At 39.0% G+C, this 23,413-nt stretch overlaps 1 protein-coding gene across 12 annotated transcripts in view; it reads right to left on the bottom strand.

The window, feature by feature from the left end:
- LRRK1 (leucine rich repeat kinase 1) overlaps positions 1-23,413 on the bottom strand; it is a 154,574-nt gene that overhangs the window by 105,808 nt on the left and 25,353 nt on the right. For 6 of the 12 annotated variants that reach the window (XR_012415491.1, XM_065548549.1, XM_065548548.1 and 3 more), the window contains one exon: positions 11,908-12,024. The exons of the other annotated variants lie outside the window; for them this stretch is intronic. Coding sequence is in view for 5 of the 6 variants with exons in the window: in XM_065548549.1 (XP_065404621.1) it covers positions 11,908-12,024 (117 nt within the window). In the remaining variant the exon portion in view is untranslated. The remainder of the gene's footprint in view (positions 1-11,907; positions 12,025-23,413) is intronic. 12 annotated transcript variants of the gene reach the window in all.

Below are 23,413 nucleotides of genomic sequence, written 5' to 3'. Positions count from 1 at the left end.
TACAGTGATGATAATTTCCAAATTTCTAGGCATCTAACTTGCCTTTAATGCAAAGCTAATACATTCCAATTAAGTATTTAATGAAGTAAAGGAGGAGAAGGATAAATGAATAGCACCAGGGAAATTTGTTTTTTCAGGTTTGGTTGGTGTTACTAGTTTGATTTTTAAAGGCAGTGGTTAGAAGTAGGAACTGGTAAGGGAAGACGAAATTATAAATGCAGTGAATAGCTAGGGTTATGGAATCAGCACATATGGTGCCATTCAAGATGACAAGAAACATTTACAATGAGCTCTCAGCTTGTAAGTGAACATATTTCTGGTTGCTGGTAAGTGTTAGTCTTCACTGTGCACTGGCATTTCAATGTGCTGGCCACGGAGGGTAAGTTAAAGTTTCTATGTAAAGAAGCATTTGGTTAGAAAAAACATAAAATGTTTAAAAACCTGTAGGACCTGAAAACCATTTAGTTCTTGATAATTGCTTTCAATTTAATATACTACTTTTAAATAAATACCTTCAGTGATACTGTGTGTTTCACAGTCAGCCTTTCAAGGAGAAATGATTTTAGCTGTCAATAATTCAGTCTTTAAACATCATTTTCATAATTCATGTTTCAGAAAAAACGAATTATTTTAATTACAAAATCTAACAGAAATTATTTTTCTTTTTCAGTATTCTGAAAGAATAATAAAACAGAATTCCGTGAATATGACAGAGTAATGCTGGCCGTGGAAACCGTGTCCCTGATGGCCGGCAGCTCACTGTTCTGCAGGCACACCTCGAAAGAGACTGCCCCCGTCTGTCCATCCCTGCTTCTGTCTGTCCTTATGTTCCAAGGAGACAGTCTTACCTTTTGTTCCAGAACAATAATTGTTAAGCCATCTCTCCTGTCCCAATAATTAGAATAAAATTCTCTCTCTACTGTCTTTTTTCCCACAAATCTAGGACAATAGAGAAAATGAAATGAAAAAAAAAATGGCTTTAATTCTGTAAGTTCTAAATGTTGGCCGTGTGTGTGTGTGTGTGTGTGTGTGTATTTCTCTCCTGTCCGCCAAGGAAAACACTTAGAATAAAAGGCAAATGCTTTCAGTCCATTCAAAGTGTGTGACATCCTCTGTTAATCTTAGAAAAGACACTGCCATTTTATTTGCACATCCATGACATTTTTTATTGCATTTGCCTCCGTCAGTAGAGCAGCAAAAAGTGAAAATGATCTACCAGCCCACAGCTCACTGCAGAACAAACAAAACGAAGCTTAGGATGCTACTGACCTGGTCATAGTTGTTTAACGACCTTCTTGTGCCACTGAGTCCCCTTGTGGCCAAAGCACCAGGGAAAGAGGGCTGGCCTTCCTGGGAGGTGACATCCTCCTGGCACTTTGGGGGCTCGCCCTCTGTTGCCCTAGTTTTGCCAGCCTTCCACTGGAAGGATGCTTCTTTCTTTGCCAGATATCACTCTAGTGTTTTAGCATCAGCAGCTGTTTACATCTCTGGGTCACATTACGGTGAAATCCAACCCTTGGTGTCTTCAGGAAAGATGTGGAGGTTGGGGGTGTGCAGAGGAGGGAGGGTCACCCAGCCCCAGGGTGATCCGCAGTGGTAATTCCTCTCCAGATGGCGGGTGCTCAGGGCCATTGCACCCATCACCCAGGCCCTCCACCTGCATCAGACAGGAAAGCAAAAGCCAGGGCCGGGCTCTGCAGGCTCTCACTAACAACTCTGGCTCACAGGCCAGCATTTCTCATTGCAGAAATGCTTCATGGCATAGATTACTCTTTTCTGGATATCCTCACCAAATCACTAGGAATTTTTAACAAAAGGGAGATGGATGGTTTTACATATAGACAGGTTGGTCCCATGGGGGAAAATTGCATGGAAAAGTGCTATTTGCTTTAGTAATAAAAATATAATTAATCACAAGATGCTATGTAATGTCCACCTGACACAGTAAAACACTGACAGGATTATAACATTCCTTGCTGGTGTGAATGTGGGGAAATGGGTGCATCCTCTCGTCCATTTGCCATCGTAGGAGGCCTTGCCAACCGGATGGTCATTTCAGAAAGCAAGGGGACAGTATTATATAACAAAAGAGGGAGGTCAGCCTGTTCTCCCACGATTTTCTCTTCTAGGCATTTCCCTGCAAAAATGACATGGCACACACTAAAAGACCACTCCTGAGTCAGGATTTCAGCAGGGGTCGCTGCCATAACCGAGGTAAGAGCAGCTCTCCAGACAATCGGCCCAGGCCAAGAATTAGGGTGTGGTGTAGAGCAGGGTGGTGCCCAAGGGCCAGCACAGGCCTGGGGACTGAACTCACATCACTTAACTGAACGTTCATAGCAGCGCTAGGAAGGAGGTGACTCTGCTGCCATTTTACAGAGGAACAAAGCAAAGACAGTGACACAGATTCACAAAACAACAGCGCTGGTAATGAGCAGCTGGAGTGGAAGCAGTGAATCCTGACCCTGGGACCTACAGAGTCACTGCTACTCAGCTTTCTAAGTTAGTACCTGCTGGTACTTCAGAATAAGGGGCTAGGATGCAGCCATTAGAACCTATGACAATGAAGACTAAGGAGAAGTGTGAAAAAATGCTTACCAGATATCAAGCTAAAAGTAGAACGTAGGATAGAGGCCGTGACAAATCACAGGAAAAACACAGAACACAGATGGACACCATTTAAAAATATGCAAAATGGGCTGGGCGTGGTGGCTCATGCCTGTAATCCCAGCACTTTGGGAGGCTGAGGCCGGCAGATTACCTGAGGTCAGGAGTTCGAGACCACCCTGGCCAACATGGGGAAACCCTGTCTCTACTGAAAATACAAAATTAGGCAGATGTGATGGTGCTTGCCTGTAATCCCAGTTACTCGGGAGGCTGAGGCAGGATAATTGCTTGAATCTGGGAGGTAGAGGTTGCAGTGAGCTAAGATCGCGCCATTGCACCCCAGCCTGGGCAATAAGAGCGAAACTCTTTCTCAAAAAAAAATATATATATATATATGTGTGTGTGTATATATACGTGTGTGTGTGTGCATACATATATGTGTGTGTGTATATATATACATATATATAGCAAAATGAAAGAATTTATTCTAGGTTCTCCAATTATTTGTGATTAATATTCTTTGAAAAAAGGTTCCTAATGAGTCTATGAGTATAGATAATACATAGAGTCTATTATTTTTGTTTGTAAAACCTGAACCTGACGCTCTTTTCTCCTCCCTCTCCCTGTCTCTGTTTAGAAAGCAGATCTGAAGGACACACAAAAATTACAGCAGCTGTCCCCTTCAGCAGATGAAATGACTGGAGTTTAAAAATTTTATTTATTTATTTATTTATTTATTTATTTATTTATTTATGACAAGGTCTCACCCTGTCACCCAGGCTGGAGTGCAGTGGTGTGATCTCGGCTCACTGCAACCTCTACCTCCCAGGTTCAATAAATTCTTGTGCTTCAGCCTCCCAAGTAACTGGGATTATAGGTGTCCGCCACCACACCCAGCTGATTTTTGTATTTTTAATAGAGACAGGGTTTCACCACATTGGCCAGGCTGGTCTCAAACTCCTGACCTCAAGTGATCCACGCACCTTGGCCTCCCAAAGTGCTGGGATTACAGGCATGAACCACCATGCCCAGCCTGGAGTTCTAAAAATATTTTTATTTTTCTGTGTTTTTCAATATCTTTTTTTTTTTGCACTGATCTTGTATTGCTGTTGAAGTTAGGAAAAAAAATATTAAAAGATGAAGCATGTACAGCAAAATGTTAACTATGTTTCACCCTGGCTTAGTGAACTCGTTCTTCAGTGGTATTATTTATACTGAAGCAACTCTTTGCTCTCAATCTACCAAATCTTGACTTAGTTGCTCTAGAAAAAAGAATGGAGAGTAAGAAAGTCTCATTGAACAATAATTGGCACAGGTGTCCCCAGATGTTAAAAGATAAAATAAAATGGTTTATAATAATATTTCAAATGTATTGATCATTGGTGCCATTTATTGAGTCCTGCCGGATGCTGTAGAAAGTGTCCTGCGTGCATTTGACTTCCTCCCAACACCTATACAAGGTTGGGCTTCTCATTATCACTCACCACAAGGTAACCAGTGCCCTGGGTGGTTAGAGAAACTGCCCCTAGACAGCTCCCAACAGCGGAGCTGAGATGTGGACCCCTAACAACTGCCATCAAAGCTCAACCTCTGCTTCCTAGCCTGTGTGTTCCCAACTGCTTTTTTTTTTTTTTTTTTTTTTTTTTTTAACGGAGTCATGTTCTGTTGTCAGGCTGGAGGGCAGTGGTGCAATCTTGGCTTACTGCAACCTCTGCCTCCCAGATTCAAGGGATTCTTCTGCCTCAGCCTCCCAAGTAGCTGGGATTACAGGCACGCATCACCACGCCCAGCTAATTTTTGTATTTTTAGTAGAGATGGGGTTTCACCATGTTGGCCAGTATGGTCTCCATCTCTTGACCTCATGATCTGCCCACCTCGACCTCCCAAAGTGCTGGGATTACAGGTGTAAGCCACCACACCCAGCCCCCAACTGCTACGGTTTTAATGTCCCCTCCAAAATTCATGTTGAAACTTAATCCCCATTGTAATGGTATTAGGAGTTGAGGCCTTTGGGGCATAATCAAGATTAGATAAGGTCATCAGGGTGGGGACCCTGTAATGAGACTGGTGGCTTTATAAGAATAGGAAGACAGACCTGAGCCAGCACACTCAGGCCCCTTGCCATGTGATGCCTGACGTCACCTCAGGACTCTACGGTGAGTCCCCACCAGCAAGAAGCCCTCACCAGATGCAGCCCCTCACCCATAGACTTCCCAGCCTCCAGAACTGTAAGAAACAAATTCATTTGCTTTATAAATTACCCAGTCTCTAGCATCCAGTTATAGCAACAGAAAACAAACTAAGACAACAGCCGAACATGAGACCCTTTTTCAGCACTTAACATGCATGGCAGAAACGTGGAAACTAAAACATGAGATGACCCTGTCTCATTAGATGGAAAAAACAGAGAGGAAATGGAAACCAGTCCCTCCATGAATTTTCTGCTGCAGAAGAAGAGAAACACAGAAATACAAAGCTCTGAAGATGAATTCTTTCCTAGATTTTGTTCCTCTTCCAAAAATTCATTTATTTATTGCTCATTCGTTCTACAAATATTTAGTACCTCCTATGTGCTGAGCTAGACCCTGGGGACACAGCTTGCTGAGACACACAGGAAGAGCTCAAGTGCGCTGCTATAGTATTTCCAGAGTTTACTTTCAAACATCCGCAGCAGAAACCATGCCTTTTACCCAAAAGGGGATGCTTGAGGGACTTGGGAGAGCCAACAGACAAAAACCGACCTGATAAAAAAAGAAGAACCATCTTTCTGGAAAATTAAAAATCACTCAGTAATACTATAGAAAATGGTACAATTTAAAGATAAACACACACACACACACACAGACACACACTCACACACATAGAGTCAGTCCTAGTCCGATTTTGGGGAAGATGATTGTGATTATAAATACTGGAGGATCAGGACACCCTTTGACATTGCCATGTGCTTCTGGGAAACTGATTCCAAAAGAATAGTTCTACACATTTAAAAAGCACTATGCAAAAAAAAAAAAAAAAAAAAAAAAAAAAAAAAAAAAAGATGCTGATTGCAGCACTGTTTTTAGTATAGCAAAGAATGGTAATTATGACAATTATAACATTCACAGACACTAGAACTACACAAACAGGAAAACTGACAAGAAAGAAGCCCCTAAAATGATAACATCGGTTTTTCTTAACGTGGTGGAATTCAAGGTGAACTTGTCGAAACACTTTTCTCTATTTTCCAGTTATTTCTCTATTACTACTATAACAAGAACATTGTTATATTAAAAAACAATGCTTTTCAGGTTAACAAAGTATATTTCCTAACTGAATTTAACTTCCTCCTAACAAGAATGGGTGGAAAGAAAGGAAGATGTCTCAATCTGGAAGGAACATTTAGGATGAGGCACCAAAAATTTTCCAATCATGTCATCTACTGAGAACTGTGTTAAAACGCGCAGTTACAGAAAGAACTGTACTCTGTACGTGGGAAGACTTGGTTTCAAGTCCCAGCTGTGCTATTTGACGTAGCATGGTGTTTGACAAGTATTTAAGATGTCTGAATATTATCGTCTTCTTGTAAAAGAAAATGGCACATACAAAAGATATTGCACAATGCATAGAAATAAAAAAAATACATACACAATGGAAGCGGCAAGTACACAAATGGGGTGATTTCCAGGAGGCCTGGCCCCTTCCTCCCTACTCCAGGTGCCCATGAGGCTGCCAGACTGTACTCTCATTTCCTCTACGGACCAAGGTTCCCTTAGCTTTTGTTCCTGTGTCTGCCTTATCTGGAAGCAGCCCTTACGTCTTCCATGCTTCTCAAACCACAGGGGTACACCCCAGAAAGTACTTGAGAATTTCCCACCAGGCTGCCTCTCCTTTCTCTGCCTGCATGTGGTCTGACCCGGGTCCTGGACTGTCCTCCGCAGAGTAGGTCTGCCAGCCTCCTGCTCTGTCCAGTGCTGCCCGCAGGCTGGGTTCTGCTTACTCACTGCCATGGGTGCCTACCTAGGCTGTGTCATTGAAAGCCTCTCCACTTCAATTTGTTGACCGTCCAGGGCTCTCTGCATATTAATAAGGGGGTCGTCTATGATTTTGCCCGTCTACAGTTACGGCATGGCCACAGGGGCACAGAATTCTCCCAGTAAAAGAGGAGGAGAATGATGCCTTCAGGCACTTCTACATTTTCCTTTCCAAAAATGATTTTCTTTTGGCCCCTCAGCCCCACATCCCCCTCCAACCCTGCCCTAAAGTCTGGTCACTTCAGCACAACAGTTGTAGGGTTCATATCAGGTCAAAATGTAAACTCTTTCAAGATAATATTTGGGGGCTTTCCAAGTCATAAAAGCATCTGAGACCTTAGTCATCCACACTGCCCAGAAATACATGACCCTAAAACGTTGGCAGCGAAGGAAGTCCCAGAGCACAGAGAGCCCGGGAGAGAAACGGAGAAGTGTGACCGCCATGCTGACCCCGCCCTGCTTGCTGGGCCCACCTCCAGGCCCCGGCTCATTTCCGTCCTCTCCACTGCCTCTTCTCTGCTGCAGAAGTGGAGAGGATGGCGGCACCTGCTTCAGAGGGGTTATTGTGAGGATCAAGTGGATGAAAACACGAGGAGTGCTTAGAACACTGCCTGACCCTGAGAGGCTCTAGATAAATGCTAGCTACTATTATTGTTACTTGAAGTTAAGTTAGAAATTTGGCCCCTGTCTCAAAACTGTGAAGTCTGGGGTTTCTATCTTATTCCTTAGCCATCTGAGATGAATCATGCGTATTCAAATGAATAAGTTAGCGGGTATTGGAATCTTATTTACTTAGCTATGTGTCAAATGTTAGTGAGGCCAAAAAGTGGAAGACAAAAGCCTTGCTTTAGCACCCTTGCTGGGCTCGCTGGGGAGCAGAGGTACAGACGTACCCAAAACACCTGAACATCAACTCCAGACAGGACAGTATATGCCAGTGGACACAGCCAGATCCCTGCATGCTGCCCAGCATACAGCTGAAGCTCAGTAAATATTCAGTATACATGTTCGTGCCAAAATGAAAGGCCCCAGTTGTTTACTCCGATAATTCCCTTATTTAAAAATGCTGCTTAATACACGACAGAAAAACAACAAATTAAAAAGGAAGATACGAAGAGAGAAAGAACAAAACAAAAGAACTACAGAACAGGCTGGGTGTGGGGGTTCATGTCTGTAATCCCAGATCTTTGGGAGGCTGAGGCGGGCAGATCGCTTGAGGTCAGGAGTTTGAGACCAGCCTGGCCAACATGGTGAAACCCTGTCACACAAAAATTAGCCGGGAGTGGTGGTGCATGCTTGTAATCCCAGCTACTCGGGAGGCTCAGGCAGGAGAATCACTTGAACCCAGGAGGTGGAGGTTGCAGTGAGCAGAGATCACGCCACTCTACTCCAGCCTGTGCAACGGAGTAAGAATCCGTCTCAACAACAACAACAACAACAACAATAACAACAACAACAGCGGCAGCAACAAAAACAACAACAACCAACTACAGAACAATCAGAAAAGAATTAACAAATTGGCAAAAGTGTATCCTTACTTATCAGTAACTACTTTAAATATAAATGGATTGAATTTTCCAATCAAAAGACACAGTAGCTGAATAGATTTTAAAAATCCAAGAACCAACAACATGCTACCTATAAGAGATTCACTTTTGCTTTAAAGGTACACATAGACGGAAAGTGAAGGAATAAAAAAAGATACTTCATGCAAATGGTAACCAAAAGAGCTAAAGAATGACTATACTTATACCAGACTAAATAGACTTTCAGTCAAAATCTGTCAGAAGTGACAAAGAAGGTCACTATATAATGATAAAGGGGTCAATTCATTAAAAGAGTGTACTAATTTTAAGTATGTATGTACCTAACATTGGAGCACATAAATATGTAAAGCAAATATTAACAGAACTGAAAGGAGAAATATATAGCAATATAATAATAGTAGGGGACTTCAAAACCCCACTTTCAATAATAGACAGATCATCCAGACAGAAAATTCATAAGAAAAGAGTGAATTTGAATAGCACTATAGACCAAATAGACCTAACAGACTTTTGCAGAACAATGCCTTCAACAGCAAGAGAATATAATTTTTTCTCAAGCACACATGAAACATTCCCCAAGAAATGTCATATATTGGGCCATAAAACAAGTCTTAACATATTTAAGATGATGGAAATAGTATCAAGTTTCTTTTCTGATCATAATGGTGTAAAACTAGAAATCAACAACAAGAAGAAAATTGAAAAATCCACACATATGTGGAATTAAACCACATACTCCTGAACAACCAATGGGTCATAGAAGAAATCAAAAAGGAAATCAGAAAGTATCTTGAGACAAGTGGAAAAGGAAACACAACATACCAAAATTTATGGATACAGCAAAAGCAGTTCTAAGATGAAAGCTGATAGCCAGAAATGCCTACATTAAGCAAAAAAAAAATCTCAATTAGACAAACTAACTTTACACTATAAGGAACTAGAAAAAGAGCAAACTAAGCCCAAAGGTAGAAGAAAGAAAATAAATATTAGAACAGAAATAAACGAAATAGAGACTAAATAGGTAATAGAAAAGATCAGGCTGGTCACGGCGGCTCACACCTGCAATCCCAGCACTTTGGGAGGCTGAGGTGGGTGGATCACGAGGTCAGGAGGTCAGCACCAGCCTGGTCAAGATGGTGAAACCCCGTCTCTACTAAAAATACAAAAATTAGCCAGCCTTTTTTGTATTACAGGGATTACAGGTGGGCGCCTGTAATCCCAGCTACTCAGGAGGCTGAGGCAGAGAATTGCTTGAACCCGGGAGGTGGAGGTTGCAGTGAGCTGAGACTGTGCCACTGCGCTCCAGCCTGGGGATGACAGAGCGAGACTCTGTCTCAAACAAAAGCAAAAAGAAAAAAAAAGAAAAAAAAAAAAAAAGAAAAGTGAAAGAGTTTTTTTTCCGAAAAAAAAAAATTGACAAATCGTTAGCTAGACTAAGAAAAAAAAGAAAGAGAACTCAAACAAATAAAATTATAAATGAAAGAGGTAGCATTACAATTGATATAATAGAACTATAAAGTATTATGAGACTATTATAGCAATTATACACTAACAAATTAGATAACCTAGAAGAAATGAATAAATTCCTAGAAACATACTACCTATCAAAAATAAGTCATACAGAAATAGAAAATCTGAACAGGCCAATAATTAGTAAGGAGACTGAGGAAGTAATCAAAAACCTAAAAATAAAAAGCCCAGAACCAGATAGATGGCTTCACAGGTGAATTCTACCAAACATTTAAAGAAGAATAAATGCCAGTCCTTCCTAAACTCTTCCAAATATTGAAGAGAATAAAGACTTTCAAACTTGTTTTACAAGACTCGCAATACCTCCTACCACAACCAGATAAAAGCACCATAAGAAAAGAAAATTACAGACCAATATCCCTGCTGAACTTAGGTGCAAAAATCCTCAAGAGAATACTGGCAAACTGATTTCAACAACACATTAAAAGGATCATACACTGTTATTAAGTTCAGTTTATCCCTGGGAAACAAAGATGGTTCAGCATATGCAAATCAACAGACATGATACACCACATTAGCAGAATAAATGATAAAAATCATATAACAAACTCAATAAATGCAGAAAAAGCATAGACAAAATTCAACATCCTTTCAAAATAAAAATTCTCAACAAGTTAGGTATAGAAGGAATGTACTTTAACATCATAAAAACCATATATCACAAGCCTACAGCTATGATCATATTTAATGGTGAAAACCTGAAAGCATTTTCTCCAAGATCAGGAACAAGATAAGCATGCCTGCTCTTGCCACTTCTACTGGAACTCCTAGCCAGATAAATTAGGCAAGAAAAAGAAATAAAAGGCATCCAAATAAGAAAAGAAGTCAAATGGTCTGTGTTTGCAGATGACATGATCTTATATGCAGAAAACCTAAAGACTCCACCAGAAAACGAGTAGAACTAATAAATAAATTCAGTAAAGTTGCAGGACACAAAATCAGCATACAAAACATTGATCGTAGTTCTGTGCACCAACAATAAGCTTTTAGAAAAAGAAATTAAGAAAACAATCCCATTTACAATAGCTACAGAAAATACTTAGGAGCAAATTTAACCAAGGAGCAGAAAGATCTATATGCTAAAAACTATAAGACATTGATGAAAGAAATTGAAAAAGACACAAATAAATGGGAAGATATCCCATCTCCATGGATTGGAAGCATTAATACTGTTAAAATGTCCATACTACCCAAAGTGATCCATAGACTCAATGCAATTCCTATCAAAATTCCAATGGCATTTTTCACAAAAATAGAAAAAAAATCCTACAATTTATATGGAACCACAGAAGACCCCCAATAAGCCCAAGCAATCTTGAGAAAGAACACAGCTAGAAGCATCACGCTTCCTGATTTCAAACTATATTACAAATTATAATCAAAACAGTATGGTTCTAATTTTATGCATTGGTCTATGTGTAAAAATAGAGACACAGGCCAATGAAACAGAATGGAGAGTCCAGAAATAAATTTATGAATATACAAATAACTAATCTTTGAGAATGGTACCTAAAATACACAATGGAGAAATAATGGTCTTTTCAATAAATAGTGTTGAAAAAAACTGGACATCTACATGCAAGGTAATGAAATTGGACCCATATCTTATACCATGCACAGAAATTAACTAGAAATAAATTAAAGACTTAAAACATAAGAAATGATAAAACTCCTAGGAGAAAACGTATGAAAAATTCTCCTTGACATTAATTAGTCTTGACAGTGATTTTTCTGATATGACACAGAAAGTACAGGCAACCAAAGTGCAAATAAACAAGTGGGATTACATCAAACTAAAACCACAGCAAAGGAAACAATCAACAAAATGAAAAGGCAACCTGTGGAATGAGAGAAAATATTTGCAAACCATATATCTGATAAGGGGTTAATATTCAAAACATGTAAATAACCCATATGACTTAATAGCAAAAAAGCTAAGTAACTTGATTTTTAAAATGGGCAAAGGACCTGAATAAACATTATTCCAAAGAAGACATACAAATAACCAAAGGTACAGAAAAAGGTTGTCGGCATCTCTGATCATCAGGGAAATGCAAATTAAAAACATGGATTAGGCTGGGTGCTGTGGCTCACGCCAGTAATCCTAGCACTTTGGGAGGCCGAGGCAGGCAGATCACGAGCTCAAGAGTTTGAGACCAGCCTGGCCAATATGGTGAAACCCCATCTCTACTAAAAATACAAAAAATTACCTGGGTGTGGTGATATGTGCCTGTAGACCCAGGTACTGGGGAGGCTGAGGCAGAAAATTGCTTGAACCTGGGACGCGGAGGTTGCAGTGAGCTGAGATTGCACCACTGCACTCCAGCCTGGAGGAGAGAGCGAGACTGTGTCTCAAACAACAACAACAGCAACAAAACAAACAAACAAAAAAACCCATGCGTTATTACCTCACACCTGTTAGGGTGACTATTATGAAAAAGACAAGGATAACACATGTTGACGAGGAGAAGGGGCCACTCATACACTGTTGATGGGAATGTAAGGTAGCAGCCATTATGGGAAAAAGTATGAAGGCTCCTCAAAAAATTAAAAATAGAGCTACCATATGATCCAGAAATCCCATTACTGGGTATTTACCCACAGGAAAGGAAATCAGTATCTTGAAGAGATATCTGTAATCTCATATTAACTGTATGTAGCATTATTCACAATAGCCAAGATATGGAAACAACCTGTGTCCTTTGACAGATGAATGGACACAGAAAATGTGGCTTATATACATATATATATATATATACACACACATACATATATACAAACACACACAAAAAAATGGAATACTATTCATCATTTAAAAGGAAGTAAATCCTGTCATTTGCAACATGGGTGAACCTGGAGAACATTATGCTAAGTGATTAATAAGCCAGACACAGAAGACAAATACTCTATGATCTTACTTATATGTGGAATCTTAAAAAGTTCAAATTAAAGAAGCCAAGAGTGAACGGTGGTTGCCAAGAGCTGGGGCACAGGAGAAATAGGGAGGTGTTGGTCAAAGGGTACAAACTTTTAGTTATAAGATGAGTAAGTTCTGGGGATCTAATGTACAGCCTCTTGACTATGTAGTTAATAATACTGAATTGTACACTTGAAATTTACTAAAAGAGTAGATCTTATGTGTTGTTAATACACACAGGCACACAAAGGTAATTATGTGAAGTGGTAGATGTGTTCATTAAGCTGATTACGCTAATCATTTTGCAACATTTATGTATATCAAATCATCACAGGGTATACATTAAATATATATAATTTTTATTCATCAATTATACCTCAATAAAGCTATAAAATAAGTAAATTAAAATTCTGCTTAATGAGATTAGCCGACATTCAAATGAGTGGCTTTGGAGTTAATTTTGGCTAATAGATTTTGTTAAAAGATCTTGCTTAAAAGCATAAGGAATGCCCAATAATATTCCCAAGTAAGATATAAGCTTTATGATGCAGACTTAAAACCTGGAGGCAGCTAATTGTCTGGTTAATCACCATAAAAATCATTGATGGGAATGATTACTGTGATAAAACGTGGATGTCACTGAAAGTCTGACAAGCAATTTGATAGCATTTCCAGGGAAAGGTACGCTAGAATTGAATGCTGTCTCCATCAGAGGAAAGAGTGAACCAGGGCAGGAGTCAGGTCCTGTGAGAAGGGCCCCACAAAGAATAGTGTGCTAATCAATGGTGTTTGTACAACTGGATAGCCACATAGAAAAATGTATGATCAGATCCATTCCTCCCGTGAAACACCAAGATAATTCCAAATGAATTAGAGATATAATGTAAAAAAATAAAATGATATAAGCATTAAAAGAAAACACAGGTAAATTTCTTTTTAGCCTGGGAGTGTATAACCCCTTTAACTGTGGCTCACAACCCAGAAGTAATAAAAGATGGATACATCAGCCACATTTAAAAGATAACAGCTTTATTGAGAGATAATTCACATATCATAAAATTCACCATTTAAAAGTGTACAATTCAGTGGGTTTGAATATATTCACAGAGTTGTGTAACTATCACCACTTTCTGATTTTAAAACATTTGTACCACCCTGGAAAGATATGCTATACCACTCAGTTCCCACTTCCTCCTCCCGGGTCCCTGCCAACCACTAATCTACTTTTCGTCTCTACAGTTTGCCTCTTCTGAACATGTCACATACGTGGAATAATACAATACGGTTTTTGTGACTTAGTTCTTTCACTCAGTATGTTTTCAAGATTTATTCATGTTGTAGCATATTATAGTACTTACTCTTAATAATACTACTATTTAATTATGATTATGATTATGATTATTATTTTTTGAGACAGAGTTTCACTCTTGTTGCCCAAGCAGGAGTGCAAAGGTGCGATCTCAGCTCACTGCAACCTCCACCTCCCGGGTTCAAACCATTCTCCTGTGTCAGACTCCCAAGTAGCTGGGATTACAGATGTGTGCCACCACACCTGGTTAATATTTGTATTTTTAGTGGAAACGGGATTTCATCATGTTGGCCAGGCTGGTCTCAAACTCCTGACCTCAGATGATCCACCCTCCTCGGCTGCTCAAAGTGCTGGGATTACAGGTATGAGCCACTGTGCCCGACCTTATTATTTAATTATTAAATATTAATTCATACTTGCTAGTAACGCTATTATTTCCTTGCTATTGCTGCGTAATATTCCACTGTATGAATAGACCACATTTGTTTATTTATTCATCAGCTGATGGGTGCTTGGGATTTTTCACTTTTTGGTTATTAGGAATAATGCTACTGTGATCATTTATATGCAAGTTTTTCTGTGAATATCTGCCCTCAGTTCTCTTGTGTATATACTTAGGAGTAGAATTGCTGGATCATATGGTAATTGCATGTGTAAAATGTTGAGAAACTGCCAAACCATTTTCCAAACTGCCTGCAGCATGTTCCAGTCCCACCTTCAATGAATGAGGGCTCCAATTTCTTCATATCCTTACTACCACTTGCCATTTTCGGTCTGTCTTTCTGTTATCCGTTCTGTTGGGTGTGAAGTGGTATCTGATTGTGGTTTTGCTTTGTATTTCCATAATGATTAGTGAAGTTGAGCATCTTTTCATGTGTTGATTGGCCATTTTCACATCTTCTTTGGATAAATGTCTATTTAGACCCTTTGCTCTTTTTTTTTTTTTTTTTTTTTTTTTTTGAGACGGAGTCTCGATCTGTCGCCCAGGCTGGAGTGCAGTGGCGCGATCTTGGCTCACCGCAGCCTCCGCCTCCCGGGTTCATGCCATTCTCCTACCTCAACCTCCGAGTAACTGGGACTACAGGTGCCTGCCACCACACCTGCTAATTTTTTGTATTTTTAGTAGAGACGGGATTTCACCGTGTTAGCCAGGATGGTCTCGATCTCCTGACCTCGTGATCCACCTGCCTCGGCCTCCCAAAGTGCTGGGATTACAGGCATGAGCCACCGCGCCCGGTCTGCTCTTTTTAAAATTGGGTTGTTTTTTTGTTGCTGAATTGTGAGAGTTCTTTATATAATCAGATACAAGTCCTTTATCAGATAAATAATTTGGAAATATTTTCTCCCATTTCACAGGTTCTTTTCACTTTCTTGATTATGTCTATTGAAGAACAAAAATTTTTAACTGATGAAGTCCAACTTACCTATTTTTCCTTTTGTCGCTTGTGTTTTTGGTGTAGTATCTGAGAAACTATTGTCTAATCCAAGATCATAACGATTTAATCCTCTTTTAAGAGTTTTATAGGTTTAGCCATGCTCTCGCATTTTATTTGAATATTAGAATCATCTTGCCATTTTTGTAGAATTTCAGCTAGGATTTTGATAGAGACTGCATTGAATACATAAGTCAATTTGGGGAGTATTGCCATCTTACCATTATTAAGTCTTCCAATTCATGAATACAGAATGTTTTTTCATTTATTTAGGTTCTCTTTAACTTCTTTCAACAATGTTTTGCAGTTTTTGGTGTATAAATCTTACACTTCTTTTCTTACATTTACTCCCAAATGTTTTATTCTTTTTGATGCTATTGTAAATGTAATTGTTTTCTTAATTAAATTTTCAGATTAAGTGATAATTCATATAACCACAATTGATTTTTACATTTTGATCTTGCATCCTACAAATTTGCTGAACTATTAGTTCTAATTGTCTTTTGTGTATTGCTTAGAATATTCTACATACAGTATGATGTCATCTGAAAATATAGTTTTATCTTTCCAATCTGAATGCCTTTCATTTCTTTTTCTTGCCTTTGCCCTGGCTAGAACCTCCAGTGTAGTGTTGAATAGAAGTAGTGAGAGTGGACATCCTTGTTTTGTTCCTGATGTTAAGGAGAAAGCAGTCAGTCTTTCACTATTAAGTATGATGTTAATTATGGTTTTTGTTTTGTTTTGCTTTGTTTTGTTGTTAACAGATGCAGTTTATCAGATTGAGGAAGTTTCCTTCTATTACTAGTTTATTGAGTGTTTTTCATCAAAGGTTGGTGAATACTGTCAAATGTTTTTCTGTGTCTGTTGAGATGATCATATGCTTTTTCTCCTTTATTCTATTAATATGGATTTTTATATTGATTGATGTTAAACCAAGCTTGGAATCCTAAGAAAAATTCCACTTGGTCATGGTGTATAATCTTTTTTATGTGTTACTAAATTTGGTTTGCTAGTGTCTTATTGAGATTTTGCATCTATATTTGAAAGAGATAGTGGTCTGTAGTTTTCCTGTGACATCTTTTTCTGGTTTCGGCTTAGGGTAATACTGGTTTCATAGACTGAATTGGGAAGTATTCTTCCATATTTTATTGTTTGGAAGAGTTTGTGAAGTTGATGTTAACTCTTCTTTAAATGTTTGGTGGATTTTACCAGTGAAACTATCTGGGCTCGGCTTTTCTTTGTGGGGAATTATTTATTTGTTTATTTATTACTAATTCAGTCTTTCTACTTGTTTTAAGTGTATTCAGATTTTCTATTTCTTCTTGAATCAGTTTAGGTAGTTTATGTCTTTCTAGGATTTTATCCATTTCATCTAGGTTATTGAATTTGTTGGTGAAAATTGTTCACAGTATTCTCCTATAATCTTTTTTATTTCTGTTAGGTTGCCAACGATGTTCCTCTTTCATTCCTGATCTTGGTAATTTGAGCCTTCTCCTTTTTATTTTTAAGGTCATTATAACCGAAGGTTTGTCAACAAAAATCATTGGTTTTTTCAAAGAACTAACTTTTGATTTCACTGATTTTCCCTACTGCTTTTATATTCTCTATTTTATTTATTTCTACTCTAATTTTTGTTATTTCCTTCTTTCTACTTGCTTTTGGCTTAGTCTATTCTTTTTCTAGTTTCTTAAGGTGTAAGTTTAGGTTATTGATTTGAGATCTTTCTTCTTTTTTATATATAAGTAGCTGCCACTGTAAATTTTACTCTAAGCACTGCTTTAGCTGTATCCCTTAAGTTTTAGCATGATGTATTTTTGTTTTAATTCATATCAAAGTATTTTATAATTTTTTGTGATTTCTTCTTTAACACGTTTGTTATTTAATAATGTGTTAATTTCTACATATTTGTGAATTCCCCAAATTTCTTTCTGTTATTGATTTCTAACTTCTTTCTATTGTGGTCACTGAACATATTTTGTATGATTTTCATTATTTTACATTTATGGAGGCTTATTTTATGGCCAAACATAAAATTTAAACATATAAGGATAAAAACCCCAACTCTACATCTCAAAACACAGAAACAAGGTAAAAAGACAAATGGCGACTTGGAAAAAAATATTTGCAACTTATAGACAAAGGGTTAATGTGATGAAACAGACATGCTCTTTAATTGCTGGAGAGAATGCGAAATGGTACAACCCATAGGGAGGGGAATTTACCAATACTTGGCAAAATTACATCCCTTTCATGACCTCCCTGCATTCGTAAGTCACATTCCAACGGCGGAGATGAAACCCATGAGGAGGTGTCCCATCTCCCCACCTCTGCCTCCTCCTTGTATCCTAAGGCAAGTGCAAGTGCACCTTCCTGGTGCTGGGCAGGCAGGGAATGGGTGCCGAGGGGCTGAGATGTCTGCATTGGAAAGGGCAGACGTGGAGGAAGACAGACTCACAGACAGAAACATACATACATAACAAGACAAGCTGGCTTTGGGGGTAGCACCTGGGGCCTTTCTTGAGATAATCAGATTAAAGATTGATGACAGAGACTGTATTTTGTGAGCTTTTGGGGAAGAGCTGGGCAAAGGAGTTCAGCAGCGTGTCTGTGGGCTTTCAGTGGAATTCCCCGTGGATGCCTTGTCAAGCAACTGTCTTAAAGACTTCTGCTGCTTGTTGATTTTAAGATTCCAGGCTGGAATTTCTTTTGAATACATCACTGTGCAGACAAAGGTCATGGAGCAGCTCACGTTTCCCTGGATCTCACGTAAATATTCACTTCTCCTCCTCTTGTTTTTTAACAAATGGATTATACGATAATCATGTTCTGCATCTCGCTTTTCCTGCTTGAAAGTTCTTCTGCATAGGTACATGGAGATCTAGCACATTCTTCTTCATGATAGCTTCCTGTCTTCATGGATGAACATTTAGGGCATTTCCAGTTTTTTCTTAGTCTCTGCAATGCTGACATAAACATCCTGGGAAATGCATATGCATTTCTGCCCACATAGCAACTATAAAATCTCCAGCAGTGGAAGGAGCAGAGGATATATTCAGTACTAATTTTTATAAATATTGCCAGTTTATGTTCAATAAGTTCTTTTCAAGATAGCCTCAATTATTAACTCTTTCAATATTGAGTTAGAATATTGAGAATAAAATATATATATATAAAGTAGAACAAAAACGATAGTCTTACTACATTAAATAATACCAAACTTTCTGATTTTTCCAATCTATAAAACAGAATAACATACCTCATAATTGGTTTTCATTTGCATTTCTTTCCATAGGAATGGGCACAGTGTGTTTTCTATGTTTATCAATTGTTTCTTTTTTTTTCTATTAACTAAATTAAACTGCCTAATCCTGCGTTTTGTTTGATTTGAAAATTGGAGGCTGGGTATGGTGGCTCGTACCTTTAATCCCAGCACTTTGGGAGGCTGAGGTGGGCGGATCACGAGGTCAGGAGATGGAGACCATCTTGGCCAACTTGGTGAAACCCCATCTCTACTAAAATACAAAAAATTAGCCAGGCATGGTGGCGCGGGCCTGTAATCCCAGCTACTTGGGAGGCTGAGGCAGGGGAATCACTTGAAGCTGGGAGGCGGAGGTTGCAGTGAGCTGAGATCATGCCACTGCACTCCAGCCTGGTGACAGAGCAAGACTCCATCTAAAAAAAAAAAAAAAAAAGAAAGAAAGAAAGATAATTGGAATGTTATTTTTCTCATTGATTTGTTAATGCTCTTTGCAAATGAAGGAAAACAGCTCTTTGGAATCTATGATGGAAATAATTTCTACCTATTTGTTGACTGGCACTTAAGAAGGACTTTGCTACTGAATAGTTCTAATTAGTATGTTGTTCAACATTCATTCAACTTCTCCTAAATTTACAATGTCTAGGTTTTGTGCTGTGCCTAGAAAAATGTCCTTTACTCCAAAACTGTTTAGTTTCATCATTTTCCTAGACTTTTAGTGGTGTTCATTTTTATGCTTAAGACATCTAGGGTTATTTGTTACAGCACATATTAGGAATCCCCCAAATGCCCACGAAAAGGAGACTGCCTATATAATTGAGTTGCATCCATGCCATAGATTTGATCCATCTGAAATTGATTTTGGAGTGGGAATGAGAAAGCAATATGTTACCCCTATGCTATTCCCAAATAAACCTTTCCTGGACTAATTTTAATTCTAACTAGCAAGGCAAAATCAATGTGCATTTTGGCCTATTTTCACATTGCCACTCCTGTTCCATTGCTTTCTCTGTGCATTCCCTCGCTAGTCTCCAATCCCAGTCATTACTGTGGCATTGGAATAAATTTTAGCATGTGCTGCAACTATCTCCTCCCCTCCTCTCATCCCATCCCCTCCCCGACCTGAACTTTCCTGGCTATTTTCATAGGTTTATTTCTCTAGGTAAAATTTATTATACTTTTTTCATCTTCCAAAAAGAAATCCTGTTTGTATTCTAATTGAGAATGCATTAAATGATAGGCTCAATTTGTGAGAATTCATATATTTACAATATTAAGTGTTCCTGCACAAGAAGATGATATGTTACGTTATTTTTCTTACTCAAATATCCTGTATGTCAAGAGTTTAAGGTTCTCTTCAGGTAGGCCTGATATATTTATCACTATTTCCTCTAGGTACTTTATATTTAACATATTCATTTAATAATTAAGAGAAAAAAGCAGAGCACTTCCTTTATAGCCTCTTTGAATATTCAAAGTTTCATTTCAGTTTTCTGTGTTCTTAGATAGATCTTGATAGGGCATCTAATTATGGGTTAACAACGACCAGATACTATGCCGACACTAACAGCACCTAGAAATTGATAAGGAAAATCAGAGTTTCTCAAAAATTGATTAATAAAGAATATGAAGGCTGGGCGCAGTGGCTCATGCCTATAATCCCAGCACTTTGGGAAGCTGAGGCAGGTGGATCACCTGAGATCAGGAGTTCGAGACCAGCCTGGCCAACATGGTGAAACCCCTTCTCTTCTAAAAATACAAAAATTAGCCGGGCATGGTGGTGGGTGTCTAATCCAAGCTACTCAGGAGGCTAAGGCAGGATAATTGTTTGAACCCAGGAGGCGGAGGTTGGAGTGAGCTGAGATTGTGCCATTGTACTCTGGCCTGAGTGACAGAGCAAGACTGTCTAAAAAAATAAAATAAAATAAAAATATGAAGAGATAGTTTTTTAAAAAGTAAATATAACTACCTCTTACACGTGCTAAAACATGCTTGACCACACTCATCGTAAGAGAAGTGCATATTCAAACTAGGCTGGGACACCGTTTTTCACATATCAGATTAGGAAAAAGCAAACATTTGGTAGTAAATACTTGTCAGCCTCTGGGAAACAGACAAGCACACACGTTTTCAGGGATAGGGGCATAAACAGTAAAAACTCTCCTGAAGGGTTACTTAGCAACATCTGTCAGATTTTTAGAAGCATATGCCATTTGACCCATTACTTTGGGAACGTATTGTATAGATACGCTTCTATATATGGAAATAGACATCTAGCATTATTTGTTACAGCACATACTAGGAATCACCCGAATGCCCATGAAGAGGAGACTGCCTGTATAACTGAGTTGCATCCATGTCATAAAATACTATGCAGTTGACTAAAAGAAGGCCAATGACGCCCTTAATGTGTGAAAGAAACAGGCAAGGTAAAGAACAGCATCTGTGATCAGCTACATTTTGTGTAAAAGAGGGGAAAAGTCAGACTTTATCTTTGTTTTGCTTCTTTACATATAAAAAATCTCTGGAAGGATGTAAGAATCTCAGAATTGTAGATCGATACTTATGATTTTTGAACCATATGACCGTCTGACATTTTCAGACAACTAAAGTTTTAACATATTGGCAAGGGAAAAAACATGAGGTCATGTTTTCTTCCTTTTCCTCTGCGTGTCTTCCAGGCTGAGATATACACCCTCAAGTTCAAACAACAGAAATTGACTCCAGCTGAGTTGTCTCAGTTCTGGGACTGCCATCTGCTTTCCAAACACAAAAGCAAGCACACAAAATAGAAGCAAAAAAGCCAAGATCAGGAGTCCTCCGTAGCCCATAGAATTTAGGCTAGTGTATACCATGTGAGGATTTGAGGTGAACCCAGTGAGTGACTACAGTGTAGCCTCCAAAAGGTTAAAGCAAATGCCACAAACCCATCCTTGTAAAAGATAATTCTGAACAGAAGTGAAAGCCTGCCTACCCCGCCCCTTTGACCTAAGATACAAACTGTGAGAAGATCCTCAGTCTGCAGCAAGAGTTAACATTCCCTGGGTGCTGCACTGCTCTGCCGCTGGGTTTTTGGTGCATAGCTGAGTTCGATCAATGCTGTGCTGTGGTTGTTGCATTCACAGCTCTTTTCCTGGATGGAGAAGCCTGCTTGCGTATGGTGCAAACTTCCTCCGTTTAGTACAAACTCTGACTGAACAATAGGTCTCCTCCTTTTTTTTCATGAGCAATATCCTGATATTAAAACAAGAAATTCCATGATTCCTCAGCAACCATCAACACTCCAAGAATGGGGCCCCACTGTGACGCCCCATGCCCACCCAAACCTCACTGACAGCCCCCCTTCACGATTTTTCTCTGACCTGTGTTCAAGGCATTCATTACGAATAGTTGGAGGCTGAACATTTAAAAGATATGATCACGACCGGGCGCGGTGGCTCATACCTGTAATCCCAGCACTTTGGGAGGCCGAGGTGGGCAGATTACCTGAGGTCAGGAATTCGAGAGCAGCCTGACTAACCTGGTGAAATCCTGTCTCTACCAAAAATACAAAAATTAGCTGGGCATACTGGCAGGTGCCTGTAATCCCAGCTACTTGGAAGGCTGAGGCAGGAGAATCACTTGAACCCGGGAGGTGAAGGTTGAAGTGAGCCGAGATCACACCATTGCACTCCAGCCTGGGCGACAAGAGCAGGACTTCATCTCAAAAACAACAACAACAAAAAACAAAACAAAACAAAATGATACGATCACTTGCAAACAAATGATCACAAAAATGCCAAGAACTGAGGAGGAACTAACCTTATTTTTAGCTTAAAAAAAAAAGAACCAAATAAAAAGGGACATTATCTAAGATTCAGTTCAGTAAGGTTCCAATAGTCTATCTTTGTAACTTCCTAAATCTACTGCTTGTTTATTTAAATTTTTAGAAATCATATGGCAATAACAATAAAGATAGAAATGTGTTGTTTTGTAGAAATTTGGGGGAGAAAGAGAGAAGAGAAACATTATTTTGTGAAGGCAGTGAGTAAATATTCAAAGGAAACACTTAGGTTAATTCACTTAACCCCATCAGGTACTAGTATAATCTCTGTTTACAGATGAAGAAAGAGGTCCCCAGAGATTCAGTGACTTGACCAAGGGAGGGGGCAGAATTTCCACTCTAAACCACTAACTTAATTTTTATTAAAAAGGCAGAAAACAATGACTCAGCAAGCTTTTACACCCCCTTGGAGTAAAACAAAAAGATTAAAATTATACTTGAAGGAAAGGCAGGCCATCTTGTCAGAAGATGTAAGAAGGGGAAATGATTCACTTTACATAGACTGTTGCCTTAGGCCCAGGAGTCTTTATATAAGATCCCAATTTGGAACATACCAAGACAGTTTGTGCATATTTTTATTAAGGCACTTCTGAGTTACTCTGCAAAAACCGGGAAAAAAGCGCCTTCCAGACTTGTTGAAAAGGGATGTCCAGCACTACAGGTTGATCAGTAAGCGCTGGCGGATGGAGAACCCTGGGAATTGTCCAGCATGGACATGGAGGCCGTCTCTGGGCGAGTGCACCCCCCCACCTGCCCACTGTGAGCAGAGAGGCCCCATGACCACCCACGACTGCTACCAACAGAATCAGAGGGGGACTCTGGGCACCACATCGTCAGCCCTGTTTACTCCATGAATTTTCAAACTTCATACCAGTTTTCTTCAGTGAGACATACAGGTTTTGTAATTTGGAAAAAAAGGAAAAAAAAGCATTCTGAAGATGAAGCAAGGAAAGATTTGGACTTTAATTAAAATATTTT

This window comes from Macaca fascicularis, chromosome 7 (assembly GCF_037993035.2).
Source record: "Macaca fascicularis isolate 582-1 chromosome 7, T2T-MFA8v1.1".
Classification (NCBI taxonomy): domain Eukaryota; kingdom Metazoa; phylum Chordata; class Mammalia; order Primates; family Cercopithecidae; genus Macaca; species Macaca fascicularis.
The sequence above is the reverse complement of the archived record's forward strand: the minus strand, read 5'-3'. Positions and strand labels throughout refer to the sequence as shown.